Source organism: Limulus polyphemus, unplaced genomic scaffold (genome assembly GCF_000517525.1).
Source record: "Limulus polyphemus unplaced genomic scaffold, Limulus_polyphemus-2.1.2 Scaffold128, whole genome shotgun sequence".
NCBI lineage: Eukaryota > Metazoa > Arthropoda > Merostomata > Xiphosura > Limulidae > Limulus > Limulus polyphemus.
This window is the reverse complement of record NW_013665738.1, coordinates 210,872-229,583: the sequence shown is the minus strand read 5'-3', so window position 1 is coordinate 229,583 and position 18,712 is coordinate 210,872. Positions and strand designations below refer to the sequence as shown.

The window sequence follows — 18,712 nt, the reverse complement described above, 5'->3', positions numbered from 1 at the left end:
AATTTTTCAGTATGCATCAGAACTAAAGAAAAATAACAAGATAACTAATATGATACGATATAAGAACATCAAAGATCGTGCAGCCTCTCTGGAGGATGCGTTAGGACACGAAAAATATGCAACTAATTTTGATGAATCTAAAGTAGAATGACTAGCTAATATTTTAAACATTAGTCAACTTCACAATGAGAGCTCGTTAGGGAATTCGTCGAAACAGTAAATCTTTTTTTTTCGGTTTACACGGTTTTGTTAGTTGGAAGTAGTCCTACAGAAAAGTGGATTTGCTCTTATCCATTCAGCACGATGTAATCAAGAAAAGTAACTTGTGCTAATTCTTTGTATAAGTAAGACAACATCTATTTTCGAGAAAACAGCTTTTACGGATAAAATGTTTTCGGCTTTTGAAGAAATTCTAAAGTAACGACGCGCCTTATATTGCGTAATATTAAAAACTTATTAAAACTTTTGTTTTAGTTTTGAAACTGAGATGACTATTTTTAAGTGTATAATTATATATGAATGTCGTATAGTAAGAAAGAGAGGAATAACTTATGAGAAAGAACACTAAACCTGCTTACTTCAGATGATGGTGTCTACGTGGTTTATTGAGCTAACGTTGCATGAAAATATTTGCTAAAGGTCAAGTCTTACCAGTGTGTATATACATAAATATATGTATAAATTTTTTCAATCTATAGGAGTAAGCTAGTGACGTTAAAATGTTGTTAGGGTATATCAATATATTTATAATCTATAAGAGTAAGCTAGTAACGTTAAAATTAAAATGTGGTAAGGTATATTGGTATATTTATAATCTATGAGAGTAAGCTGGTAACGTTGAAATGTTGTTAGGGTATATTAATATTTATATAAACTATAGGAGTAAGCTAGTAACGTTAAAATGTTGTTAGGATATATCCATATATTTATTATCTATAAGAGTAAGCTGGTAACGTTGAAATGTTGTGAGGGTACATTAATATATTTATAATCTATAGGAGTAAGCTGGTAACGTTGAATTGTTGTAAAGGATATATTAATATATTTATAATCTATAGGAGTAAGCTGGTAACGTTGAAATGTTGTAAGGGTATATTAATATATTTATAAACTATAGGAGTAAGCTGGTAACGTTGAATTTTTGTTAGGGTATATTAATATATTTATAATCTATAGGAGTAAGCTGGTAACATTAAAATGTTGTTAGGGTATATTAATATATTTATAACATGTTTTATGTATCTAAGAGAGATGCTGTATAAAAATTCAGATGTTATCAGCTTATATATCATTATATACTATATAAAAATAACATGTACTTCGGGAAAGTTGAAATGTTTTCATTGTATACACCTTATTTTTAATACTTTACATATAAATAGTAATTTTTCATCAAAGCAAAACATTTAGTGAAGCTCAAGTGTTAACAGTATATATATATGTGTGTGTGTGTGTGTGTGTGTATTATTTTGAAACTATAAGAACAGGCCTTGATGAAGTAGAAATGTTGTCCTTTTACGTATATTAATATTTAATATGTAGGTTAATCTATACTAGTAATTTTTGGTAAGGATTAGATGTTCATAGTGTATAATTATATATATATATATATATATTTAATAAACAAGAATAATCGTAGGTAAAGCTAAAATGTTGTCATTGTACATATATTATTTTTTAGTGTATAAGAGTATTTTTGGTAAAGTTTCCAATGTTATCAGTATATATATATATATGAAATGTTGTAGTGTATTTATATTCGAAAAACAAACAAATGTGATAAAATATGAATGTACATAGAAATAATAAAATACTCTTTGATGAATAAAGGCAGCTGGTGAATATGGAAGCGAAACGGCTGATGAAACGTTTTGAATAATTATCTTTATCAATTGCGATCTTCTTAGCCCTTTTTCTTTATGTATAGATCTATATAGTATGGATAAAAAAATATTTGTCTGCCACAAAATTACTTAAGGACAAATTAATGACGCTAGGCTTGTTTATGAATTAATGTATTAATTATTTTAAAACTATAATATTATTTTTTATGTTCAAACTTGCTACAATTGCTACCTTGATGCAATTCCTTCTGTATTAAGATGTTTAAGGCATTCTGTATTTTGAAAATAGTATTAGTTTCTTCTTTTTTTAATGAGAAACTTAACGTGTTCTATTGTAGTTGCTGTTGGAAGTAGCAGACTTGCTTCATTAAAATGTGAAATAAATTTTATTGTAATTAGAGTGGGGAACTCAGATACTTTGCATCATTATAAAGGTAAACTGACTTTGTAATTGGAACTCGAAATCTCTTGTTCTTTTGTAACGTTAAAGTTGATTTGATGTAATTATTGTGCGCTCTAGATCTTCCGGGTCCTACAACTGTGATAGAACAAAGTCCTCCGGCAGTTAAAGGTAATCCTGCTAGTTTAGAATGTATAGTAGAAGATTTGGGTCGTCCTCCGGCTACTGCTTTTCGTTGGGAACACTCCAGCAAAGTTCTTCCCGTTACGATCCAGAAGCTGACTATTGCGTCGATGGATATTAACACCATCGGGGATTACACATGTTCAGCAGTGAACGCTGTTGGCGCTGGTCCAGCGGGAAAATTCTATCTCTCTGTAGAAGGTCAGTTTATTTTACGGTCTATCTATCTATTATGGAAACATGTATAGAAGATTACTTTCTTTAACGTCAAATATTACTTTTACATTGTTTTGTACACAACATACATTACTGTACTCAAAATACAGTAACTTTAAAAAAAAAAGGAAAAAGAAATTTAGTAATAATAAAATAATGAATACGTCATTTAAAGAGTTTTGGCTCGTCGTTTGATATCCCCACTTTCATTGTGTAAGAAAAATTATAATGACGTTAATACTGTTCAAATCATTTCGATTTTTAGTTTATCTGTTCTTATCAGATGAATTTATTTTTGTTTTTATCCTAATTTATCAGTTAAAATGTTATGCCAAAAAATAAATCATTGTTTAAAAATCATGTACTCCACAAACGTAGATTAATGCAGTACAACGATCATATCATAAACATATGTTTTAGCCGATCTAATTATTCTTCAGACTGCTAGATTTTGCAATATACTTTCTGTTTCACCATTCTTATCCATTAGAGATAAGTAGATAAAATATAATAACCTCCTGATTGTGGATGCCTTCTTCCAACCCACATAGTTGCCTGGCAACAGCTGCTTTAAATCCTCTAAAGTAGGGTTCTTGTCATCAAAGTGTCAAACCCAAAAGCTCTCTCAAGAGCACACGCCAACCTGCAGTTGACATGTGGTTGCTTTCTGGAAATTATCCAGACTGAAAACGTTTCGAACAGACTACACCAAAGAATTCAGAATTTAATTGAAAAAGTGTTTTGATGTTTTATAATAGGATTTTAATTGCTATAATCTTAGTTATATTCCTTTGATCTAGCTTGTAATCAGAATGAGTATCTTTCTCAGTCTGAGTCAGTATTAGTGATTAAACTTTTAAATATTCTGATCTTGCTAATGAAAAATATAGAGGTTAAAATTTTCAAACAAAACTCAATTAAAATAATTATATTCAGTTAAATGTATATAATTATGTTTCATATATTTTGAAACATCTCGTTAAAATGTGATTATATTTTTTCTAGCACCTCCTGCAATTATTGATTATTTACCAAAGATGAATGGAGTGCCCTATGATGCCAAAACTATCAGCATGTTTTGTAGAATTGAATGTGATCCACTTTGTGAAGTAGAATGGTTTAAAAATGAAGAAAGCATCAAAGATTCGTATTTATATTCAATTCAAAAGTCGATCTTACCTGCAGATGAAAGCAAAGGCTATTTCACTTCTGTTGTCAGTACCCTCAAGTGGAATATGACAGCTTGGCCAGGGGGCAGCCTTGACCGTGAACTCGACAACGCCAACTACACGTGTGTTAGTAGTGGAAATAATGCAGGGCCTGGAGTCAGTACATCCTCAGAATTTAGAGTAGAATGTGAGCATATATTTAGTTTTGAACCTTATTACTTTTGTTTGATTTTCCCTCGACGAGGAAAATCTCAGTAGCCAAGGAAGCTGAGAATCGATATAAATATCTTATATACATTAGATTCACGTATTTTAGGCATAATTTCCATAACTACTCAGTCAGGATCAAATAGCGAAGTATTATAAACTGAAATATGAGCTATGACAGTTTTTAAACTTCTTTAGTTTACAGCACGAAAAATAGGTCTTTGTTAATTATATACGTAATGTCTTTGAGAAGAATAACAAGATATTTTGCTCTGCAGATTTGAATTGTTTTATCATTTACGAAAAAAAACAAAACATATTTATGTATTATTTCAGAGATACATAAATAACTTCTTCATTCCATTTGGCGTACTTGATACGATTTTACAATTTACGTTCATTGCTTTGCTTAACTTTCGCCCGATTTACGTTCATTGCTTTACTTAACTTTCGCCCGATTTACGTTCATTGCTTTGCTTAACTTTCGCCATTGTTCTAAATCTACAAGTTATTTTAAAGCATTTAATGCTGGGAATATAAATCTAAAGCGAATATAATTTACTCGCCTATGTCTTCATTACCGAACTATAGACATAATAACGACATGCTTTCATTGCCACCTTTTAGGTTTAGCTTTCTACTGTCACTGTACAGACTTGTCATAAGAGTATCTTAACTTATATTGAATTAGATAAAAGAAACATTCAGAACTTGCTCATAAAGGCAAAGTAGAGAGCTTATCATAGAGGCATGATAAAGAATGGCATATAGCTTAGATAGTAGAGGCGTGATGAAGTTTGCATGTTGAAAGGTGGTATGCAGTTAGTTAGGCTGAGTTTTAATGAAATTCACATGTTAGTAAGTAAGGCTAAAGCCTGAATAAGCTCATATTTTGAGAGGCAGTATGTAGTTAGTTAGTCTTAGATGTGAAGAATTTCACATTTTAGAGGGTAGTATGTAGCTGAGACGTGATGACGTATACATATTAAAAGGTGGTATGTAGTTAGTAAGGCTGAGGTTTAATGAATACCACACGCGAAAGCGTGATATCCAGTTAGTAAGAGTGTGGTATGATGAAGTTTACATATCAAAGGCTGGTATGCAGTTCCTAAAGTTGAAGTCTGATAAAATGCACTGACATATTGAAACAGCACTACTTCTTCTAGGTATAAAAACTAAGTATACAGCTTAAAACTTAAAGTTCCAGGAATACTACAGTTTCGTTAAAATGTGTTAGATATTTTCTCGACGATCCTTTATTGTTACGGCGATTGTGCCTTGGTTATTATTAATACTACTCCTTTATACAATTAAATCAAAATACTTCATTGTACTTATTTATGCCAGGTGTTAAACGCCGAGAGCTGACGAAGCAATGGAACCAAGAACATTAATGAAAAAAATTTGCTGGAGGGGTAATTTATCAAATTCATTTAATTGTACAAATGACGTAGATTGTGTAAATAAAATCTAAAATTTATCGTGAGTTTCGTCATTAATAAGTCAATGTGGTATTTTGTATTAGCTAAAGAAACATAACATTTTGTTCTTTTTAGCGAAGGGTTTGTAGTTTGTAGTTCAAGAGTATGCGTAGTAGAGCAATCAAGACTGGATAAATGTTTCTAAATTCATTAGTTACTGTTTTGGGCTAGGTGTGGCCTAGTTTTAGCGTGCCGGATTATATATATATCATTGTCCATGAATCTCTTCTTGTTGCCATAAAAATAATCGTGTTCAGCAAGTTGGAGTTGTGGATGCGTTATAAGAGTAACTGTAAACTCACGCTATTAGTGTAGCCCAAGAATTGGCGATGGGTCCTGTTACCTTACCTCTAGTGTATCAGTTCAAGATTAGGGACGGCTATGCACAGATAGACCTTGTGTAGCTTTAGGTGAAATTCTCAATCAAAACTAAAAATCTATATTCTATAAATACACACCTATAAGTTAAGCATGAATGTTTCTCTCTTTTACATCTTACCTTTTAAACGAAGCTAGTCTTCAATTTAAGGTATTTTATTGTGTATTCACTTCTTTTGTTTCAGTTCCTCCTGAAAATGTTACAGTATCTGTGGAACATATAGACATTTTGGAAGGAGATGTTCCAGGTAATATTAACTGTTCAGCAATATCCTGGCCTCCCAGCGAGTACAAATGGAAGTTCTCCAGTATAATTATTGGACATTCTTCTCAGCTTTCTCTTAATTACTCTATTTCCCGAGAGAGGGCGGGAACCTACGAATGTGTGGCTAGTAACCGACATGGCAAAGCAGTGGCCAACACTGTGATTAATGTTATGTGTAAGTAAGCCATATAAGATAACTCTTCCAGTGAAGTGTAATTTATTTGAATAAATTTGAACTTTATTTTTTTCTTTAACCCCTCCCACCAAAACAAAAACAACAACAAAACTTACCTCGATGTACTTTATGGACAATGAATGTATTTTACTGATATGGAAATTAACAATATTATTTTGTTTCAGTTGCGATAAAGTTATTTATCGTTGTTACAAGTATATAAGTATTGGGCCTTCCATTTGCCAATGAATTCTGTCAAAATTGACCACGTGTGTATTGAATGGCAGAGATCTTTTTCCAGAGCAACCGTAAAACAGTACATTAATATCACAAAAATTAAAAACTAACAATTATAATTAAAGTATACCGAGCCTTTATCTTAAATGTGGACACTATTAACTAAAGTAACTGAGATTTCCAGCTAATTTACTGCGATTGTCGTTTCCAGTGAGAATAAAAAACAATGACGATGTCCCCTGGAAATGTATTTTGCTTCTAGGCAGAACGTGATTTGGAAAGTATTGGGAATAAACTCCGGTATTGGTAATTTTACGACAGAAGTTGATTACTAGCGAATCGGAAAATGAGTTTTTCTGGCACTCTAGATACTGCAAGTGACCATTAAAAAGCATGGACTAAACTAGTTTCTAATTAGTGTCACATTTGCCTTAAGGCTGGCTGTCTTGCTTCGTAATTCTCCGAAAGATCTCTTATTGTATATTCGATGTATTTTAAAGTAATTATGTAACCAGAATGCGTTCTGATAGATTAGGGTTCTCTTTATTCGAGTCCAACGGGAGATAATATTGTGCTTTCTTGTTTCTTTGTGTTCAACATCTCTTGTGTCTGAAAGTGCAAGAATTAAAACTTCAAATCAAGTTTCTGAGGAAATTTAAAATATTTTGTCACATGCTGATCTAACTTTTACGAAAAAAAAAAAGTGAAACTACGTTACTCTTGTTGGAAATAAATATATTACATTTAAATCAATTATGGCCATGAGAAAAGGGGTAAAATGTGCAGTAATTTGATGTCTTTTGCTCTTCGTCAGTACAGAAAGTGATGAGGTTAAATGTATTTATTTATATTTGTATTCTTTTTGACAGTTAAAACATCATATCTCAAACGAAAAGATATAATTTTGAAATAGTTTTAAGTTCATTCTTTTCTTTAATTAGTTTTTTAGGTTGACAAGGAGTCCATCAAAGAACAGAAGAAATGAGTACATGACATTATTAAAATGTTGAATGTAGTGGTACCAATACTGAAAACGAGAAGACTACAACGTTTTAATTTATTTTAACCAAACATAATAAACTTTAAAATTTGAATAATCTCGATAAAAAAAAAACTCTAATTTAAACAATAATTTAATTTCTAATTGAGAAAGACATAACATTAGTTTGCTAATTTATTTGTAGATAATCCGAAATGTACAATTTACCAAGACGGAGAAACTGTTATAGTGTGTCAAGCTGAAGCTAACCCTGATATTGTCGATTTTACTTGGATGAAGAACAACGAAACACTGGGGGATCATTCTGTTGAGGAGACAACTAGAAGCATTCTGGATCTGGGAGATTCTCGACTAGAGCACTTTGGGAAATATTACTGTATCGTTAACAACAGTATAGGTGAATCGGTTCCGTGTATGTTAGAACTCACAGGTGTGGTTGGTAAGTCGAGGCCTAAATCTGAGTAGTGTTAATTACTCTAATGCCTAAATTACACTGTGACTGAGTAAAACAAGTTAAAAACACAACTATGACAGAACACTCTAAAACTTTTGCCAAAAATGAGATAAACCTACTATAGAAGTAACACGTATACGTAAGTGCCAGTCGCAGATCTGAGTAGCATTATTATCTCAATTAGATGTTCAGGCTTTGTTTAAAAAGGTAGTAATTAAGTTTGGTATTAGAAAAAGCATGTACAAAGAAATCGACTATAGTTTGTAAAGTTCATCATGCGAAACATCTATTTGATGAACATGGTTACCTGTCCGGTTTCATTAATACGAACTGGACAAGTTAGGAAATTACTTTCTGGTACAACTTCTTGCGTTATGGACAAGACACGAAACTGATGCATATGATTACGTGTCAGACTTCATTAATATGTATTGGACAACACACAAAACTACTTGTTAATGCACCGACTTGTATTTATTTGGCTTCATTAGTACATATTGGATAATACATGAAGCTATTTTCCTTTACACCTACTCGCTTGTCGGGCTTTACCAATACATATTAGACAAGTCACAAAACTACTTTATGATGTACGTGATTACTTGTCCGAGCCCATTAGTATTTATTGAACAATATACGAAACTACTACTTCCTGATGCTGATGCATAGAGCTGTCCCGTTTTATCAATACATATTGTACAGGCCGGAAAACTACTTTATGATGTACGTGATTACTTGTCCGAGCCCATTAGTATTTATTGAACAATATACGATACTACTACTTCCTGATGCTGATGCATAGAGCTGTCCCGTTTTACCAATATATATTGTACAAGCCGGAAAACTACTTTATGATGTACGTGATTACTTGTCCGAGCCCATTAGTATTTATTGAACAATATACGAAACTGCTGCTGATGCATAGAGCTGTCCCATTTTATCAATACATATTGTACAAGCCGTAAAACTACTTTATGATGTATGTGATCACTTGTCCGAGCCCATTAGTATGTACTGAACAATATACGAAACTACTACTTCCTGATGCTGATGCATTGAGCTGTCCCATTTTATCAATACATATTGTACAAGCCGGGAAACTACTTTCTGATGCACCTGTATTCCTGTTTGACTTCATAAACACATATTGGAAAGATCACGAAATTACTTTTTAATGTATTTACTTATTATCCGGAGTCACGAATACGTATTCGACAAGTTATGTAACTACTTTCTGAGACTTTTTATTGCCTGTCAGGCTTCATTGTTACGTATTGGATAAGTCACAAAACTATTTTCTGATTTATTATCAGTTCGAATTCATTAAAACGTATTCGACAAGTCACAAAACTGCTTTCTGATACATATCACTGACTGTTCGGCTTCATTATTATGTATTGGATAACACACGAAACTACTTTCTAATACAACTGCTTGCCTGTTGGGCTTCATAACTATGTATTGGACAAGTCACGAAACTACTTTGTGATGTACAAACTTACCTTTCCTGATTTAATATTACGTATTGGGAAAGTCACGAAACTATTCTTTGATACATCTTACCTGTCAGTATTCGTGAATATATATTGGACATATATGAAGAGAGAGGGGTATGTGTGCCCATGCAATATCTAAGACATAGCAACTATAAAAGAGTTTGATGAATATGGACTTGGGAATAACATGTCACTAGATCGAGGAAGAAGGAAGAACGTGCCACAAAATCGTGAAAGAAGACATATGTATGGAGACTGCAATATAAAATGGTACTGATCATGTTTGAAGTAAAAGGGGATTAAGAAACTGGTTCACCAATTGAGTAGCACCAGAGAAAGATTCTTAAATCATCTAAGAAAAAAAATCGGAGATATTGTTCACATATTTCCACACTGTTGGGCTGACACCTAAGAAATATCTAACAATTCACTAATATGTACTTGAAAAAAAAAATAGTTAAGATAAATTATCTTGCAAAACAAGTCCAAGGAAATAGTCTTAAAATTTACAAAACAAGTCCAAGGAAATAGCCTTACAGTTTACAAAACAAGTTCAAGGAAATAGCCTTACAATTTATAACACAAGTTAAGGAAATAGCTAAAAAAACACGAGCTCAAGAAAGTGGCCTCCCAAAGTACATAAGTTGTAATAATGGCTTTACACTTAGAACGTATTTTCCTGAAAATGTCAAGTTGCTCTCGATAACGTATCTGTGTTCTCTTTTGTTATCATCTCAATGTAATGTTCTTCTGTTATCGTCTCAGTGTAATACTCTTCTGCTAACATCTCAGTGCATTCTACTTCTGTCGATACATTTCTGTATTCTATTTCTGATAACATCTCAGTGCATTCTACTTCTGTTAATATATTTCTGTATTCTATTACTGATAACATTTCAGTGCATTCTACTTCTGTCGATATATTTCTGTATTCTATTTCTGATAACATCTCAGTGCACTTTTATTTTCTGTTAACATTTCATGCATTCTTCTCGTGGTAACAAATCAGTGCTCTGTTTTTCTGTTAAAATTATGTTGATGTGATCTCACATCTACCGTCTGCTGCACAAAATACGAAATGCAATTCAAGCAGCTAGTCTATTTTTCACATGCTAAATATCATCTGGTCTTGTTACATTTTGTCAAAGGTCCACTAGACTAGTAACATAGTCTGTTTACATGTGTAATAGCGTTGAGATAATGTTGACATTAACACAAAGTGCAAAAAACAAAACAAAAAAACATTTACAATGTTTTAATAACACATATTTGACCAGATTATACTCTGTTTTTTATGGAATGGGTCGTTGTGACGACGTCTTGTATTTCTTAGGTACGGCAGGATGGGGACCAGGTTTTGGCGATGAAAGTCTGATTATTATAGTCGCTGTTGTTGCTGCTATTATTGTTGTATTCATAATCGTAGTCACTATCATTCTAATGATAGTAAGAAGAAGGACTCATGGTATGTATATGTTTTCCTTAATCTTATACACCCATAGATGTTTAGGAGATGAAAATAGTCTTGTAGATACTACCTAAAAATGATGTAACTCTTTATAGAAATATCGTTGGAACTAATGTCTACTACACAAGGTTTATTTGACTATGATCTTTATACTCAGTAAGGCTTGAATAATCTTTCTACACAATAAAATTCGATTCATCTACATACCGAAAAAAGTTTGATTAAATTATTTCGAGTAAGAAAGACTAGATCTGACATCTATTCAGACTCGACCAAATTTCTACTCAAAGTAATTTGATGTCGTTGACAGGAAAGTCTCAGTGATCTGTTGTCATGGGACTTAACCAAATGAAAAAGAAAGAAGACAAAGTAATGTATCATTTTGATTTAGGAAGTTCGGATAACCCGTTAACGTGAAGAACTTAGCCATGTGAGATAGGATAATTTATTATATCTTTGTAGTTTAGAAAATTCAGAGTACCTGTTAACATGAAGAGCTTAATCAATTAACATGGTATTGTTTAGTCTATTATTTTGACTTAGAACATTCGGATAACCCGTTAACATAAAAATCTTGAGAAAAGGATAGTGGACTTGTTTAGATTACGATTTTGTTGGGTTTGGTGTTGTTTATATAAATAGATTCTTATATTTTCATCGCGAATGAGTTTTGCAAAGCTGTTAACTTTACCAAATATTTTTGTACTTATTTTTCTTTCATCGTTATGGTAGCACAATTTTTATACTAAACAGACTTGCGCTCGTTAGCCGTGAAATCCTATACAACGTACAGCTGAGAAACCGAATTTCGAACTCCGCGTATTCAGCTCCTTTCTGCCTCGCTAGGATCAATGATAAGGTGTTTTCCAATGAATCTCTGTATGTCTTTAAGTCTGTAAGAAAGCATGGAGTAGATTGTAAACATACGGACATTTATGCTGTTAAAAACTGATACATTTGTTTTAGATTGACTATTATTTTAGATTTTTGAATTTGTTTGTTTGTTTTTAATTATGCACAAAGCTACACAAGGGCTATCTGTGCTCTGCCCACCACGAGTATCGAAACCCGGTTTCTAGCGTTGTAAGTCCGCAGACATACCACTATGCCACTGGGGGGCTTTTGAATTTGTCAAATATTTTTAGATATAGAGAATAGTTGTTTTTTCGAGTAAGATTTTGAAACATTACTAACATTTTAAGAGGAATTTTACATTTTAATTCTTATATTCTAAAAGAACAAGTCTCTAAAAAACTTTATATTGTCAATTCTTAACATACAATATTGAATTAACATGACACTTACTTGGTGCCAAAGTACTCGGTACGTCTTATAGATGGAGTAGTTCCAAGTGCGCAGTTCTGCTCGTGCATGACGGTTGAACACATAACGATTTATCATTCAAGATTGACACCGTGTAACCACTTTGAGTGAGAATGGAACAAGGAATATATTAGCTATCTTGTCTACTTCAGAGGGGTATCAATCTTTTTAACCTGTGTACCACTTGACATAACCAAAGATTTCTATGTACGTCGATGCAAAATAATTATGTTGCATAATAGATTCATCTATTAATAGACACGTTAGATAGAACATTACTTAGGTTAAACTCCCGTCTTTAAGTTACAACCCCGACTAAACTTACTTACCGTATGGTAGAATTCACTGGCTTTTGGTACTGCTTCAACCAAGCTGTTTTATTAAATAACTTATGCATTATAAAATACGAAAACATGAAACTACTTTGACTGGTTATGACAGAGCTATTTATTTTCAGTTTGTATTAATATTTAAAATCTTCAAAATTAATACTTAAAAATTTTGTTCTCGAAATTCAATTTCGTGCGGATCAAAATGACTTAATAAATAGCATAAATTTCCTGAATTTTTTCAATATCTTTACATGATATCAAAGACTTCCGTATGGATGAGCTATTATTTTACAGTATATTTCAGTATCGTGAAATCACGCGGTATATTAAACGCTATTCTTCTACCGTAGATTTCTATGTCGTTAAGTCACACGATACGCTAAATGATATTATTCTACAGTATATTTCGGTATGATGGAGTCACTTGGTGTACTAAACGATATCCTTCTACAGTACATTTCGGAATGTTGGAGTCACTTGGTGTACTAAACGATATCCTTCTACAGAATATTTCGGTATGGCGGAGTCATTTGGTGTACTAAACGATATTTTTCTACAGTATATTTCGGAATGTTGGAGTCACTTGGTGTACTAAACGATATTATTATACAGTATATTTCGGAATGTTGGAGTCACTTGGTGTATTAAACGATATCCTTCTACAGTATATTTCGGAATGCTGGAGTCATTTGGTGTACTAAACGATATTATTATACAGTATATTTTGGTATGGTGAAGTCACTTGGTGTACTAAACGATATTATTCTACAGTATATTTCTGCACTGTAGAATAACAAGGCATATTAAGCGATATCCTTCTACAGTATATTTCGGAATGTTGGAGTCACTTGATGTACTAAACGATATTATTCTACAGTATATTTCGGTATGGCGGAGTCACTTGGTGTACTAAACGATATTCTTCTACAGTATATTTCGGTATGGCGGAGTCATTTGGTGTACTAAACGATATCCTTCTACAGTATATTTCGGAATGTTGGAGTCACTTGGTGTACTAAACGATATTATTCTACAGTATATTTCCATATTGTGGAGTCACTTGGTGTACTAAACCAAATCCATCTACAGTATATTTCTGCACTGTGGAATAACAAGGCATATTAAACGATATCCTTCTGCGGTAGATTTCTCTACTGTGGACCAATGTGGTATGTTAAACAATATCTTTCTGCAGTAGATTTCTGTACTGAGGAAAAATGTGGTATATCACACAATGTCCTTGTACAGTAGTTTTCTGTACTGTGTAGCAACGTGGTATATTAAATAATGCCTTTCTTCAGTAGATTTCTCTAGTGTGAAACAACGTGGTATATGAAACAATTCTATGGCGGAAATAAATTTATATATTGTACAAAATCTTTCTACAGTAGATTACTGTAGTGTTGAAAACCGTCGTATATTAAACAATATCCTTCTACAGTAGATTACTATACTCTGGAGAACTTGGTGTATTAGACAATATTCCTCTGCAGTAGATTTCTGTATTGTGAGACATCGTGGTATATAAAAGATATCATTCTCCAGTATATTTTTTTTTTTTACTCTGGAACACTGATATATTAAATAATATCCTTCTACTGGAGGTTTCTGTTCTGTGGAACAATGTGACATATTAAAAAATATACGACTGCAGCAGATTTCTGTACTGTGGAACACTGTGATATATTAAATAATATCCTTCTACTGGAGGTTTCTGTTCTGTGGAACACTGTGATATATTAAATAATATCCTTCTACTGGAGGTTTCTGTTCTGTGGAACACTGTGATATATTAAATAATATCCTTCTACTGGAGGTTTCTGTTCTGTGGAACAACGAGGTATATTAAACGATATCTATCTGTAGTAGATTTCTGTACTGTGAAGCAAAGTGGTGTATTAAACATTATCACTCTGCAGAAGATTTCTGTACTCCGGAACAACGTGTACATGAAATAATATCCTTTTCACTGAATTTTACTACTGCGGGACAACGCAGTATATGAAACAATATGCTTCTGTAATAGATTTTTGTAGTGTGGAACAACGTGGTATATCACACAATATTCTTCTATAGTAGATTTATGTATTGTGGAGCAAACTCGTGTATCAAACAATATCCTTCTGCATTATATTTCAATATTGTGGTATTTGTTGTTTGTTTTACAGCAAAGCCATAACAAGCTATCTGCTGTGTCCACTGTGTGGAATCGTACTTTTGGCTCTGTAAATCCGTAGACTTACCAATGTCCCACTGGGTGACTCTATACTTTGAACTCACATGGTGTATTAAACAATATCCTTCTACCGTCATTTTTGTACTGTGGAGCAAAGTGATATATTAAATAATATCGTTCTACAGTAGACTTCTGTACTGTGCAGCAATGTTGTAGCAATGTGGTGTATTAAACAATGTCCTTCTATTGCAAATTTCTGTTCTATAGAGCAATGTGGTGTATTAAAAAATATCATTCTGCAGTAAATTTCTGTATTGTGTAGCAACGTGGTACATGAAACAATATCATTCTGCAGTAAATTTCTGTATTGCGGAACAACGTGGTATATGAAAAAATATCCTTCTGCAATAGATTTTTGTACTGTGGAACAATGCGGTATGTTAAATAATATCATTATACAGGAGGTTTCTGTATTGTAGAACAGTGATATATATATTAAACAATATTCTTCTGCAACAGATTGCTGTACTGTCGAACAACGAGGTATATTAAACGATATCCTTATGCAGTAGATTTCTGTATTGTGAAAAATGTAGTATATTATACAATATCGTTCTACAGTAGACTTATGTATTGTGTAGCAACCTCGTGTATTAAACAACATCCCTCTGCAGTATATTTCTGTACTTTGTAACACCGTAATATATGAAACAATATCGTTTTACAATATATTTATTTACTGTGGAACAACGTTGGATATTAAACAATATTCCTCTGCGGTAGATTTTTATACTGTAGAGCAACGTAGTATATTAAACAATATTCTTCTACAGTATATTTCTGTACTATAAAGCAATGTGTGGAATTAAAAATATCATTCTGCAGTATATTTCTGTATTGTGGAACAACGTGGTAATATGGTATATTGAACAATATCCTTCTGCAATACATTTTTATATTGTAGAACAATGTGGTATACAAAATAATTTGGAACTCTGGAACAACGTGTTATATGAAACAATATTCTTCTACAGTAGATTTCCGTAGTGTGGGATACCACAGTATATGAAATACTATCCTTCTACAGTAGATCTTTGTACCGTGAAGCAATGTGATATATGAAACAATATACTTCTGAAGCAGATTTATGTAGTGTATAATAATGTGTTATATTAAACAATTTACTTCTGCAATCGATTTTTGTACTCTGTAAGAATGTGGTATATCAAACAATATGTTTCTGCAATGGATTTCTATACTGTCGAGCAATGTGGTATAATAAACAATACAATGCTAACTAGATTTCTGTACTGTGGAACAAAATGATCTATGAAACAATATCCTTCTGCTATAGGTTTTTGTGCTGTGGAACATTGTGGTATATCAAAAATTACTTCTGCAGCAGATTTCTGTACTGTGTAACAACGAGATATGTTGAACGATATCATTATACAGTATATTTCTACACTGTGTAACAACGTGATATATGAAAGAATATTCTTCTGCAATAGATTTCCGTAGTGTGAAACAACGTGGAATATTAAAAAATAACATCCTTCTGCGGCAGATTTCTCTAACGTGGAGCAAAGTGGTGTATCAAACAATATCTCTGTGCAGTAGATTTTTGTATTGTGGAGCAACATAGTATATTAAACCATATCTTTCTGCATTAGATTTCTCTATTGTGGAACAACGTGGTGTATTAAACACTTTTTATATTAAATTTTTGTAATGTGGAGAACATGGTGTATTAAGTAATATATTTCTGCATAAGATTTCTATACTGTGTTTGTTGTTGTTTGTTATAGCAAAGGCATGTTGGGCTATCTGCTGTGTCTATCACGTGGAATCGAACCTTGGATTTGGGCTTTGTATGTCCTGAGACTTACCGCTTTGCCACCAGGGGACTCTATATTCCGGAGTAACATTGTGTATTAAACAATATCCTTCTACAGTATGAAACAATTCTAGTGCGGAAGAAAGAGCTATGTTAAACTATATACTTCTGTAGGTTCTCATAGATTAATATTTTCTAATCCTACCTAAAAGAATTTCAATTTGAGGGTAGGCTGGTAGAGATCCTGATGAGTAATAACATCGAATAGCATATGCACGTACCCCATGCTTGGTATTGTTGGTGTACAAAAATATAGCTAATAAAAAGGGAACAAAGCTCTCATAGATTAATTTATTGTAATCCTACCTAAAAGAATTTCAAGTGCCGCGGCTACTGAGGATTATCTCTTGTTATAATTGAGAATATATAGTCTACAGTTTTACTTTCATCATCAATCACAGACAGATTGAGCTCGATAAGTGCAAGTTGAGGATTTAAATCACTTATTTCAAGAATCTTTTATTTCTGTTATCGCAAAGCTGCGGAATGAGCTATCTACGTCTTGCCAGCCATGTTGATAGAACCCAAAATTGTAGCATTATTAGCCCACAATTTAAGTTAGTAGAGATTACAATTCTATTTATAAGGGCTAATCTAATTACATGAAACAATACTGCCATTGTTTGATGCAGTTCAAAGGTGTAGTAGCTGATACAGAAGCCGTATTTGAGTTAACGCTACTGATTTGAATAACTCCAGTCATAATTATTTGTAGGGTCCAGCCTTAACATAACCACTGTATTGGAACAAAATACTTCCTTTTACAAATCATATTAATATTTTAAGCCTATCCTCACTGTAACGTTTGGTTATTACTAGTGGTTTACAACTTCATTTTACCCCGTTCAGTGTGTTTTGATGAGTGATAGAGGTTAGCTACAGTCAGATTAGTTGTGTTAGATTCACACCTCATAGTATGTGTAGTATATTGTTTTCGTTTCTGATACATTCAACTTGGTTATATTGAGACTATTATTATTCTTGTATTTATTGTATGGTTCATTTATTAATCTCATTGGTTATTTATCATTAATTTGTATATTCATAAACATTAGTTTTTTGCGATATTATTTGAATCGTCCTACTACCAGATTCTGTAGATAATATCAGACGACTTTAAAGTTATATTGTAGGGGCTGTTTAACATTAATAGGATGCCCATCAGGTTTAAAATAAAGTATCGATCTACTGAGAGACTTACCAGGAGGGTTTGGAAATTTACGAACTCTCAATCTTTATTCAGAGAAAGAATATTTATGTTTGAATGTACGAGACTTCGAAAGAAAAAAAAAAAGAGCACGAACTAAATATACATTAAAAGTTCAAGTTAATCTCTCTCTCGACAATTAGTCTCATTAGTAGTGTTCTCTTACGTTATCGGTGCTTCGAAAAAGGCCATGATAATAATAGTGGAGCCACTTTGTGAATAAGATAATGATTATTGTATAAAGACCATCTTTACGGCGTAATTTGGCCACTAACAAACTATCGTCATTTCAATATGTAAAATACAGTTAAGTAATCAGTACAACTTCCAGACAACGTTCTCCGCAAAACCACTTACCTCGAAAGTTTTAGTGTTTAAGCTTCGTCTAAACTATATTTGGAAATATGATTATATGTATATACAGTATGTAGTTAGAAATGTATGTTTCTTACAGGGCCGTAAGAAGCGGTAAAACCAGTCAGGCCATGGCCTGACCACTTATTCATGGTAAGTATAGCTACATCTTAGCCCCCCAGTGGCACAGCGGTATGTCTGTGGACTTCCAACGCTAGAAACCGGGATTCGATATCCGTAGTGGGCAGAGCACAGACAGCCCTTTATGTAGCTTTGTGCTTAACTACAAACAAACAAACAAAGCTACAACTTATGTATTAAAACTTGCTTCTTTTAATTCAATACATGGTCTGCCCTCTCCAAAATTGCCTCGTACGGCAATGTCTTGCATACATTGGAAAAGTAGGCTTACTTTAATCAGGTAAACTACTGAAAGCTCGAAAAACCACT

At 32.7% G+C, this 18,712-nt stretch overlaps 1 protein-coding gene across 1 annotated transcript in view; it reads left to right on the top strand.

The window, feature by feature from the left end:
• LOC106473298 (B-cell receptor CD22-like) overlaps positions 1 to 18,712 on the top strand; it is a 48,780-nt gene that overhangs the window by 10,776 nt on the left and 19,292 nt on the right. The window contains exons 5-9 of the mRNA XM_022402732.1: positions 2,365 to 2,628; positions 3,649 to 3,999; positions 6,064 to 6,318; positions 7,740 to 7,994; positions 10,839 to 10,970. Coding sequence (XP_022258440.1) covers positions 2,365 to 2,628; positions 3,649 to 3,999; positions 6,064 to 6,318; positions 7,740 to 7,994; positions 10,839 to 10,970 — 1,257 coding nt within the window. The remainder of the gene's footprint in view (positions 1 to 2,364; positions 2,629 to 3,648; positions 4,000 to 6,063; positions 6,319 to 7,739; positions 7,995 to 10,838; positions 10,971 to 18,712) is intronic.